The following is a 12,345-nucleotide window of genomic DNA, read 5'->3' on the forward strand; positions in this document are numbered from 1 at the left end:
GAGAAAAGTTACATAGAGTAATGATGTTAGGTGAACATAAAAAAATTAACTATTAAATTAAGTATTAGTGTAAAATATATATTAAAATATAAAATATATACTAAAATTGAGTTAAATAATATATATATATATATATAAAATAACTAATTTAATTGTTAATTTTTGATGTGTATTTGATATTTTTATAGAAAGAGTGAATCAATTACAGAAGGGGGAGCTTATTGAGAGAAGATTGAGAAATGTCTTCCCTGGAAAGAATGATTACAAGCTCTAGCTAATTCTCTCTATTTCTCAGCTTATATACCTTGCGTAGTTAAGACAGACATAACTAACTCAAGTAGCAAGAAGTCTAACCAATTATGCTAACTGATCGATGCTTAATTTTACTCATAGTCGAATACTTCAACAATAATTATGAAAATAAAAATTAGGTTTAAGTATATTTGTTATTTCTAAAATTTGTTAAAAAAATTTAAAATATTTTTTAATTTTAATTTTGCTCAAAAAAATTTTTATTTACATAAAAAATATGATAATTAATTTTTTTTAAGTTTATGATTAATTCATCAATAATTTTATAAGAATAATTTTTAGGATAAACAAGTCAAACACAATCCGACTCTTAGTTATTAGACATTATTACTAAGTTGATCCTTACGTCTTGAAAATATATCTATCAAAAAATATATTTGATACAAATAAAAATTTTTTGAAATAAAATTAAAATAAAATAAATTTTAAGAATGTTTTTAAGATTTTTGACGAATTAAAAAAAAAGGGGTGTATTTTACCATAAACATTATTACACAGTGAAAATGGAAAATAACAAAGGCTATTAATATAATAACCATGGCATCTATCGAATGATAAATAAGAAACGAGCATCTACAGCCGAAGAAACATGTAAGAATTTCTAGAGAAATGTTAAATTCTTGAACAGAGAAGAGTGAAAGAGAGATTCCATTTAATCATGTTGATCAGGTTTTCTTTTCACTTGGATCCCATTTATCATCAGAAGTAGGGAAGAGAGATTCCATACTGCAATTCCCACTGCTACTCCCAGAATTAAACATAACATCAGCCATATCCGCCACCAGATAATCAGCACCGCCGACACCGTATTTCAAAGTAGACGGTCCAGCACCACCGCTGCTGCTGCCATCGCCGCCGCCGCCGCCGAGACTGAGGCTAACTGAGTGCATCCACATAGAAGAAGAAGGAGAGGAAGTGTTAGGTCCTCCTGCTCCTTGAAGAGGATTATTGGGAGGCATTATGTTAATGTTATCAAGTTGAAGTTGCTGTGGAAATGTTGATGGTGCTGTTGATGACATGTGGCATGTGTGATCGCCAACGTATGTTACTTCAAATATGTTTGGATTGTTATCAATTTTCTGCACTTGTTTCTTTGCTGGGCATCCATATTGTTTCTGATGGGTGCACCTGTAATAACTCCTGTGATTTAACCAAACATTATTATTCATCATCTTATTAATTAATATTCTCACTTTAATTTTAAACATCATTATTCATCAACTAATGACCGATGCAAATCAAATGGGTAATAGTTCAAATAACATAATTTCTTGATATTTATCTAAGAAGTCATACTAATGATAAAAGTAATTTTTTTTATCTGTCTGTAAATTATTCTTTTAATTGTATAGATAATCAAAATGATTAATTTATGTTGAGTCATCCTAAAAATAAAAAGTTTAAATAAATGAGATAACACATTATAAAAACACAATATCCAACTCATCAAAATATATTAAGACACTAAATTTATCGGTCTCTTATTCTATAAATTCTTCACTTTTTATTCTTTATTATGTAAGGCTGTCTTATATATTTATTATTTTATAATTTACTGTTTTATTTTAAGAATTTTTTTTATTCAAATTTTATGAATAATATATATATATATATATATATATATGGAAAAAAGTATTTTAGGATTAAAATTTATTCAGTACATATGTTTTTTTAAATTCACATGGTTATAGGAGATATATAATATAAATAATTATATTCCTAAACTAATATATAAGATTCTTAATTAATTTCTCATCAATCAACTTAGCTAAATGTGTTGCATTATTATTTGTTCTTTCTTTTAAATTAAATTATATATGTCAATATTATTGAAATTAAAAAGTATATGTATTGTGTTGAACTTTCAATGTTAGCTAGCTAGCCAAGTTGTCACTTTATGGTCTTTATTACATGGCATGCATCTAAGAGAGACATTATGTGCAAATAACAGGTCAACGTGTGAATGGGTCAACTACTTCTGGGCCCTTGAATTGTGCCAGTGAATTTTCAGACAGAAGAAACAAGTCTCACACAAAAGAGAGAAAGAGTAAAGAGGTCTTCTTAACAATGTATGTAGTATTCTATAAGCATTGAATTGATGGTGTCAAACTCTAATTAACATGCGCAATACCCGTCAACGTTATATATATATAAATAATTTTCAGTGGACTATTATTATTATTACAAGTATGTGTGTACGCTTTTAATTTAAGTTTTACTCATTCAATGGAAGCAAGTTATTAATATGGGTCCATTACTTTTATTAGGACTACTTTAATCCCTCAATTCATGCTAGCTAGCAAGCGACCTAGTTGACGGGTTAAATTGATTAAGTATATCCACTCAATTTAACTAAATTAATAATTAATTCATTAATTAATTAATTAATTAAGCATATATACCTTTGATACTTAGAACCAAGTATTTCTTTCTGACCATATTTTCTCCAAGTGAATCCATCTTCCATAGGCATTTCTGTGTTTCCAAGTTGTTGAGCTGGAAGATTCACTACTCTCTTCTCCGCATCATTCTTCCTGTTCAAAATGTTTTTAAGATATGATCTTTAATTAGACCGAATACATATAAAAATAAAAATCACTTAAGATAATTATTATAGTGTCATCAATCAATAAATTTTCATGATTATTATTAGAATAAATGTTCTTTTCGATTTTTAATTATTGTTTGAAAGATAAAATACTCTTCTACAATTTAAAAAATTTTAATTAATTTTTAACTATTTATATAATTAATCTAAGTGGCCTTTGACACATTAACAGATTATGGTTTATTACGACTGCTTAGACTAATTATTTGAATAAGTGAAAACTTATTAGAGATTTTTGAATTGTGGATAGATGTTTATCCTTCGAACAAGTGATCAAAAATAAAAATTGACATTTAGTGAAATAAAATTCATACATGCATCTTTAAAATAAAAAAAATAGAAAAATTTAATTTGTTCCCTAATGATTACTACCAAGACAGGTCTACTTGGAAAAGTCTGCTTTACTTCGTCCCCCATTATTCTTTTTCATGAAAAAGTATAAAGAGACAGTAAAAATAATAAATAATGTGAACAATAAATATATTGGATGTTCAATTCAATAGGTATGCAAATGATTATGTTGATTATTTTTAATTGGATTGTTATTTATTTTTTATTCGATTTACTCATGCACAGTTAACAATAGCTAGATGTTCAATTTACTAAGTGTGCGGATAATTATTCTAATATTAAGGTTTAAGAAATAATTTAAAAATAGAATGTTTTTTTACTTTATTGTGTCAATTTTAAAATTTATTATTCACATTATTTAAAAAAGTCATAGTGTACCTAACAAAATCGTTTTTTCATATTCCAATATTATAGAGTACGTTTGAGGTAGCTAAAGCTTCCAAAACTGAAAACAACATTCTTTTGATCAATTATTGCAGATGGAATGAATTGTATTTGTTGCACATGTCAAAACTAGACAAAAACCCTTACCCGACTACCAAGGCAACCATTTGTAACCATAAACCAACGGATTAAGTGATCAAAATGATAGAAACATATTAGATATTACAACTTAATCCAAAATACTAAGATATTAAAATATATATATATTTGAGAAACATTTCAATTTGACCTCTACGAATTTTTGTATCAAACAAAGTAGCCTGACCAGAAAAGTGACAAGCATTTAAGTACCAAATAATTTGGGTTAGGTAAAACAGATGATAGGAGTAAACAGAGGATGTTGATAGAATCGATTCGTGTGTATCTTTTAACTTTTTATCAAATACACTTTTCTTTTAAAAAGTTCAAAGCGGTTAATTTGTCACTTAGACAAAGTTCAATCATTCATCAATTTTTGGAGAGTTCGAAAAATTCATATATAACAGCATGCAAACTGAACTCAAAACTGGACAACTATATACATACACTTAACCTGTCTCTAAAACTGAAATAATTATTTTTGTAACTCTTATTACAAGTTTTATATTTTCCAAGGATATGACTTTTAGGTAATATCTAAGTACGAATATTCTCTCACTTTTTGAATTAGTTTTTGAGAGTAAAATAAGTTCAGTTAGATAGTTTATGAATTGGACTCATTCTCTACTCTTAAATTATGATAAGCTATATATAATCACAGTTGCAAGTTGGAGCTACAATTTTTGCATGAGTAATGTTAGGGTCAACTATTTTCAACCCAACGTCAACTAACTTCTTCAAAATTATTAAATTATACATCTTAAATCATAAATTTTTATTTTTAAATACTAAATTATAAACCTAAACCCTAAAATTAAGTAATACTAGATAAATAAAAATTGGTTTTTTATTTTTTTTCCCACATTGTTATTCTAGGACATTACAATCACAACTAAAACTAAAATATATAAAAACTATATATATACGTAACAAAAATATTATGTACATATTAAAAATTAGTTATTATATATTTATATATAAATATATATAATTTAATTTATTTTTTATGTGCAATAACTAATTTTAATATATATCTCACAAATTTTTTTTTTATCAAAAATAGGGAGACTTCTTAAATATAATTCATTGGTTTCTATCTCACATAATTGCATACATAATTTACTAATATATATATATAGATACCTTTTCCGTGGCCTTGAAGGTGATAGTTGAGTAGCATGAACTTGTACCTCAAGCCCTTTCATTGATTTCTCCATAGATGATGATCCTTCAACATTTCTTAACTGCTGAAGATCTCCGCCGCCACCAGCGCCACCTATCAAAGGGAATCCTTGTGGTTGACGTTGATGATGCTGCATTTGCAACAAAACCTGATCCATTGTGTGTGCATAGCTTGTAGAAGAAGAAGACTTCATCATCCATTCTTGCATCATACTTGAGAAAGAACTTGCGCATGCACCCATTTGTTGTTGAGTTTCATGCATATTGAACAATGGAGCAAATGAAGAAGAAGAAGAAGAAGAAGATGCTCCGATCAAATTGTTATTCACCATAGTCATCAACAGCTTCTCCTTTGCACCATTGAATGCCTTCACAACTTCATCAATAGAAGAAACCAATATATCAGGTTGGATATTGGCCATATTTGGTAGTTGCTCCGATTCTATTTTCTTCGCTAATTCGCAACCATGGCTAATTGAATTCAACACCTCTTCCATGGTTTCTTGATGTTAGTTCCTCTTTACCTTTGGTGACTTTCCATGTTATTATTTCAAGTTTGAAAAATAAATATGTAAAGGAGGGTTGTTAAGAACTAATAAACACATACAAATTTTCTTCTTTGTAAACTTCTACGTTGGTGCTTAAAAAAGAAGCACTTATGTTGTGTTTCCATTTAACATTATGGCACTACGTACATAAATAAGATAAAGAAAATTAAAGTGGAATAATGTGAAATTTGGGTGGGAAATGAAGACTTAGTCTTTGGTCTGAGATACTTAGAATGAATTATTTCAAACTATTTTATTGTTATTGTTATTTTGATTTTTCTTTTGGGTCTAGAGAGAAGACTAGTGACTAGTGACCCGACTTATTATGTGTGTGTGAAGAATTTTCAAGGTTTGAAGCAATGATCCAATTCAACAAGAAAGAACTTTTCTTCTTCCTTCTTTTGATCAAATTTTTCTTTGCAACACCAATTTTAACTTTGAACGTATAATAAGCGGTTAACATATACACCAAGTTCTAGGAACAATCCTTTAATATTACTGCGTTTATTAGGTTTTCTACTTTTCTTAGTCCCATGGAAAAAAAAACATTTAATTATTTGACAAGATATATGTATATGGTCATTGGTCAAGATTCTTCGGTCCTATGTATCTACTCATGCGTATCAACGGTGATATCAACATGAATATTCATCAAAACAGTACACTTTGGGGTGAATTTAATTTTGGAATAATAATAATAATAATAATAATAATAATAATAATAATAATAATAATAATAATAATAATAATAATAATAATAATTTTTCATATAAATGCTTATTCGGATAAATTAGTATACTTCCAAAAAGCAACATAATTGCAAGTAATTAATTCATATTTCAATATTGTTAGAAATCAAAGGGAAGATGCTTGAGAAATATGTATGTTATGCATATTTACTGTGTGAATATATAATATAATGTTCAATCTATTTATTATAAGTAAGAAATAAATCAGAAAATAATCAAAGTAATAAATATGGAATATTCTATTATTTATAAGACACCATAAAGTATCATTCAAACAAATATTCTAATTGTTCTAAAAAATAATAATATATCAATTTATCTAAAATGACATTTATTTTGAAATAGGTGATTAAAAAAGAGATGGTAAATTTTGAAATGATAGTATTGAAATTAAACTAAATTATTTTTATAGTACGTAATAACGAAAAATTCATTATATTTTAAAAGAAATGTTTCTTTGGATAAATTCGTACTTCCAAAAGTTAATATATTTATATTTCGCATTTTTATATTAACGTTCTATACATCAATTTAAGTAAAACGATATTTATTTTCAAAGGCGTCAAAAAAATAAAAATACCACATAACTAGTAAATATTATTATTTTGAATCATTACTTAATTAATAATAATTTACACTTATATTTATAAGAATTTACACACAAAACATATATAATTTATACTTATATTTATCAGAATTTATATACATAAATTAATATAATTTGTACACATATATTTCATATTTTATACACATAAATTATTAAAATTTATTTATTAAAAAATATTTAATATTTATATTAGTCAAATAATAATCAAAATTATAAAAAATCTAAGAATTTCCCAAAAAGAATATATGGTAGGTACCTCCTAATTAATATGGGCATTAAAATAAAATATTTTTATTGTCCACATAATAACTAAAAATTTTCACTGATTAAATATTACTATACTAGGGTATTGTTACTTTTTAAAAATCAGTATTTTTATTTTGAAGCAGAGACTGAAAAAACAGATCGCAACAGAAAAAAAAAAAACTCACAAAGAACCAACTAAGACGTGTGAACTATCTATCACTATTAGAAAAATCTTTTCAGCGGTTATTTATTTTACTTCTAATGGTAATAAAAAAAAATAAAATACCATCAATTCGATTCTTGTCTTTTTTTTTAAGTGATAAAGCGATTTCTAATAAAAAACGATCTACTTCGGTTCTTATTTTTTATTTATGTAAGATAAGGTGGCTTTTCTATTATTACTACTATCATCTGATAGCAGAAATCGTTGATATGTCATATTAACATGTTGAGTTAAAAGTTAAAGTGTTAATATAAAATAGATAAAAAATTATTTGTCTTTAAATCTAAATTGATGAGAAGTTTATTTGTCTATATTCATTCAAATAAAAAATGTCATTTTAATATTAAATTGAAGATCTATTTGTCAAAAATCTATTTATCTTAAAAATTTTGATACAATATTTTGTTAAATTAATTTTTATTGTTATACAATTAATAATTAAAAAATAGCTTTGTAATGTATTAATAGTATATGGAATTATAATTAGAATTTGTAGTCTCTTATACTCTTTTGTAATAGTTACATAATAATACTTAATACATTATAAGACATTAAACAAGTGCATTCTTAATATTTAAAATACAGTAATTTTTTTTTTATTATTTTTTATGTTAAAACACCCAAATTCTACTAAAAAGATTGCCAAAATTATAAGATAAGAGACTATTAAAAGTGTTAAGTTTAGTAAATAATAACAAATAGGTGATGATGATAAATATATTGAAGTTGAGTTAATAGTCCAATTGAATTTGATGTGTTTATTAGTGATACAGGCCCAAATTTGAATAAGAAGCCCATTAAACCTGCACCTTGGATAGCAAAACAAAGCTAAGTTCCTTGGGAAGCTCATGACCTTAATTAAAGGAAACAAAGCTTGCTGTTGGTGGAGTGTTGCTCATTAGGGCATAATTCAGAAAAGAAAAGAGAGTTCACTTCTCTTGCTATGTTGCTTTGGATAATATTTAGAGAAGAAAGAGGAATTACTTTCTCATTCTATCACCATACATCTAAAAAGAAAAAGTTGCTCTACTTCTCATTAGACACCAAATAAAAAAAAAGCAGTTGTCTAATCAAAACACAATCAGAAAAAAAAGGTAATTTGGTTTCATTTACATGCAAGAAAATCATTTGATGATATCTTCTTCCCTCTTTACTACTATTTTGGGAAATATGGAGAAAAATGGAGGTAACTTTTTTCTACTGTAAATCAATAGGTAATATTATTTCTTGGAGGCAAAGCACAAGATTAAGGGCTTGGATTTATCAAATCCATTGAGGATCTATTTTCAAAGAAGTTGTATTACTTGTCTCTGACTTCAAATTCCTGATTTTTGGGGCTTATGGAAGAAAAAAGAAGAAAGACCTCAGCTAGCTTTAGATTCAAAAAGCCGACTTGTGAAGAAAATCCTAGCTGAGGAACAGAGCTCATACAAATAAGAAAATCACTTCAGATTGCAAGGAAAGAGAGAGAACCCAAAAAGAAGAGAGAGTAAAACCTTACAAACAGAATTTAAAGTCTTGGAAGCATTACACCTAAACTAAAGAGAGCACTCCGCCAAGATGAAGAACAACGATTTGAGTTCAGAAGTTGGGTTCAGAACATAGAGTCAAGGCTGTGAATCATCATCTCCTTCATGATTTACTGTTTGTATTTTTGTTTCAATGTTATATCTTTCTTTGTATTCATTCAGTGGTAAAAGGGAAGAAAGATAGGCATTGAGAAAAAGCCATTGAGAGAAAAGGATGAGAGAAATACTTGGAGAGAAAAGTCAAGAGTGATTTTAGATTTTTTTTGAGTGTATTTCTGTTTTGTATCATATACTTGAGAGGTATCTCTTGCTAAGTTGGATAAGCACTTAGTGTATTGAGTCTAGGTAGTTACATAGCCAAGTCAAGTTTATGTTGAATTTTGATGTATTTCTGATAGGATTATGTTGAGTCCTTAAAATTTGTGTATGTAATACTTAGAAAGATGGTGAAAATTTCATCAACGTTGTGGTGGAGACTGGATGTAGGTTGTATTGCACTAAGCAACTGAACTAGGATACATAGCTATGTTATCTTATTCTTTCCTGCTCTGATTCTATTTTTCACGATTCATGAGACAAAATGAAATTGTCTCCTGTATAATCCTATATGCAGAACAAATAGAAGCCAAGTTATAAGTTCTGGTTTGAGACTTTGTTAATCAAGTTAAAAGAAGGCCATAGATTCAACCCCCCTTCTCTAGGCCATCAAGAACCTTCAATTAGTATTAAGAGCTCCGTCTCAAGAATCAAGCTTCACAGTTTGGAGGAAAGGTCCAATGGCGAACAACGTGGGTGCAAACCCTGTGGCTTACACTCTAACAGAGGGTCAATCAAACAATAGGCCTCCCTTCTTTAATAGGAAGAACTATGCTTACTAGAAAAAAAGGATGCGGATCTTCATTCAATCAATCGATTACAGCTATAGAAGATAGTTGGGAATGGTCCTAAAATTTCTACAAAGACTAGTGTTGATAGAGTGGTGACTCCAAAGGAATAAGCTGAATGGAATGATGATGACAAAAAGAAAGTGGAGTTGGATACAAAAGTCATTAACTTGATGCACTGTGCTATCGGCTTCGAGGAGTACCGAAAGGTGTCTAGATGCAAAACGGCAAAAAAAATCTGGGAGAAACTCCAAGTCACACACGAAGGCACCAAACAAGTTAAAGAAACAAGGATTGATATGCTGCGAAAAGAGTATGAAATATTTACCATGAAGGATGGAGAAAGTATTGATGAGATGTTTAAGAGATTCTCAATCATCATAAATAGCCTAGATGCTATGGGTATGACCTACATTGAACAAACTCTGGTGAGTAGGATCCTTCGAAGTCTTACAAAAGAGTGGGAAACAAAAGCTACTGTCCTTGCCGAGAACGACAACCTGAATCCGTTAATCTATGATGAGTTGAGAGAAAAACTTCTAGCATATGAAACCACACACACCAGTTAAGACACTAAGAAAAAAAGGAGTGGTCCTAAAATCAAAAGTTGAGTCTTTGGAGAGTCATTCAAGTGATAGTTTTTCGGATGTCGAACTTGTCTTTTTTGCTAGGAGACTAAACAGGCTAATGAGGAACAAAGGCAGGAACAAGGGCTCAATTTCAAAGGTGTACACGAAGGATTTGAATAAAGTAATATGTCACAATTGCAAGGAGACAGGACATTTCAAGTTTAACTGTCCAAAGCTTAAAAAAGAGGACAAGGCAAAGAAAGAAAAGAAGAAAGTGTTTGTGGCTTCTTGAGAGGATCTCAAGAATGATTCGGATGCGGAAAAAGACTCCGAAGATGAATCTCAAATCTGTTTCATGGCTGGTGATGATCAACTAGAAGAGGTAAATTACTATGACTTATCTCTTGAAGAATTACATGTTATTGTTGATGATCTCACTCACCATTTTGAAAAATTGCTGAATAAATACAACAAATGTAAATCTGAAAATGAAATTTGAAAGCTGAAAATAATTTTTTAAAATAAAAGTGAAGGAGACCAAATGTGCTTTTGATCTTGTTGAAGAAAAAAGTTTTTTAAAATCTGAAATTGAAAAGTACAAAGGAAAGCACATTCTTGATCCTTCTCAAGAACTTGTTGCTGAAAATGAATGAATGAAATGATTAAAAGTTTAAATAATGACTTAGCAAAATTTACACATAGTTCAAGCAACTTAGACAAATTACTTGATAATCAAAGACCATTATTTAAAAAATCTGGTTTGGGTTATATAATAAAAAATGATGCAGTTTTTGAGAAACCAGTTGCTAAAATCATGGCACCATCTTCAAATTAAAATCAAAACCACTATTTGATAAATTTAGTCTTGAATATTTATCTAACAATGATGTTGACTTTAAAAAAAATCATATTTTGATAAAAATGCATCATCATCAAGAACTGAACCTGTTTCAGAAAATTCTGGCCTGGGTTATTTCACAAACAATGAGGCTGTCTTTAAAAAATCACACTTCGACAAAAGAGCCTTATATTCAAGAAACCCATTTGCTTCAAAAAATTCTGGTTCAAGTTATGTTGCAAAAAGAGGTGCCAATGCTAGAAATAGTTTTGTCAAAAGAAATGCACCTTTCTACAAAATCAGAAAATTCCAAACTTTTAATCACCATCAGCACCATAACTTCAATCATTTTTAGCAACATGCACACAGAAATCACTGCTTTAATTGTAATAAACCTGCTCACTCTTTTTCTCAATACTTTATTGACAAAAGAAGAGTGGAAAACAAAACATACAAGGTTGTTGTGATTTTAATTAACTTGGGCAGCCAAGATGGATTAACTTCAAAAGATCTAAATTAGTTTGGATACCTACAGTTACTTAAGAGTGTGTCCAGATTTTCCTAGCATCCAAGAAGAAGAAAGACATGTGGTACTTGGATAGCAGATGCTTTAGGCACATGATGGAAAAGTAAACATTCTTTGTCAAACTCAACAAGTATGATGGAGAATTTGTGACTTTTGGTGATGACGGTAAAGGTAAAATCATTACAATAGGAAAAGTAGGTAAATATATCTCTACTTTTATTGACGATGTTTTCTTAGTTGATGGTTTGAAGCACAATCTTTTGAGCATTAGTCAATTATGTGATTTAGGTTACTTAGTAATTTTCAAAAGATTAGATTGCCTTGTTGTGAATAAAAAGATTGATGAAGGGTTGTTTGTTGTAAACCATTATGATAATGTATATGGTCTCACTCTTGATGAACTAAAGAATCAAAATGTAGCTTGTTTTCATTTTAAAGACTCTAAAAAATGACTATGGCATAAAAGATTGGGCCATGCTAGTATGTGTCAAATAAACAAGCTTGTTAAAAGAGATTTAGTGAAAGGTCTTCCTAAGATCAAGTTTGACAAAGACATCATTTGTGATACTTGTCAAATGGGAAAACAAACAAAGAGTTCTTTTAAACAAAAAGAAGACATTTCTACTAAAAGACCACTCGAAATGCTACATA

At 28.6% G+C, this 12,345-nt stretch overlaps 1 protein-coding gene across 1 annotated transcript; it reads right to left on the reverse strand.

The window, feature by feature from the left end:
• Nucleotides 1-816: 816 nt before the first annotated feature.
• On the reverse strand, nucleotides 817-5,618 carry WRKY55 (WRKY DNA-binding protein 55). Its single transcript, XM_016309111.3, has 3 exons — nucleotides 4,937-5,618; nucleotides 2,715-2,846; nucleotides 817-1,452 (listed from the first exon to the last, which is right to left on the reverse strand). The coding sequence occupies exons 1-3, from the start codon at nucleotides 5,470-5,472 to the stop codon at nucleotides 978-980; spliced, it is 1,143 nt and encodes a 380-aa protein (XP_016164597.1). The 5' UTR covers nucleotides 5,473-5,618; the 3' UTR covers nucleotides 817-977.
• Between the last annotated feature and the right edge of the window lie 6,727 nt (nucleotides 5,619-12,345).

The sequence above is a fragment of the Arachis ipaensis genome, chromosome B7 (assembly GCF_059453495.1).
Source record: "Arachis ipaensis isolate K30076 ecotype BB chromosome B7, ASM5945349v1, whole genome shotgun sequence".
NCBI lineage: Eukaryota > Viridiplantae > Streptophyta > Magnoliopsida > Fabales > Fabaceae > Arachis > Arachis ipaensis.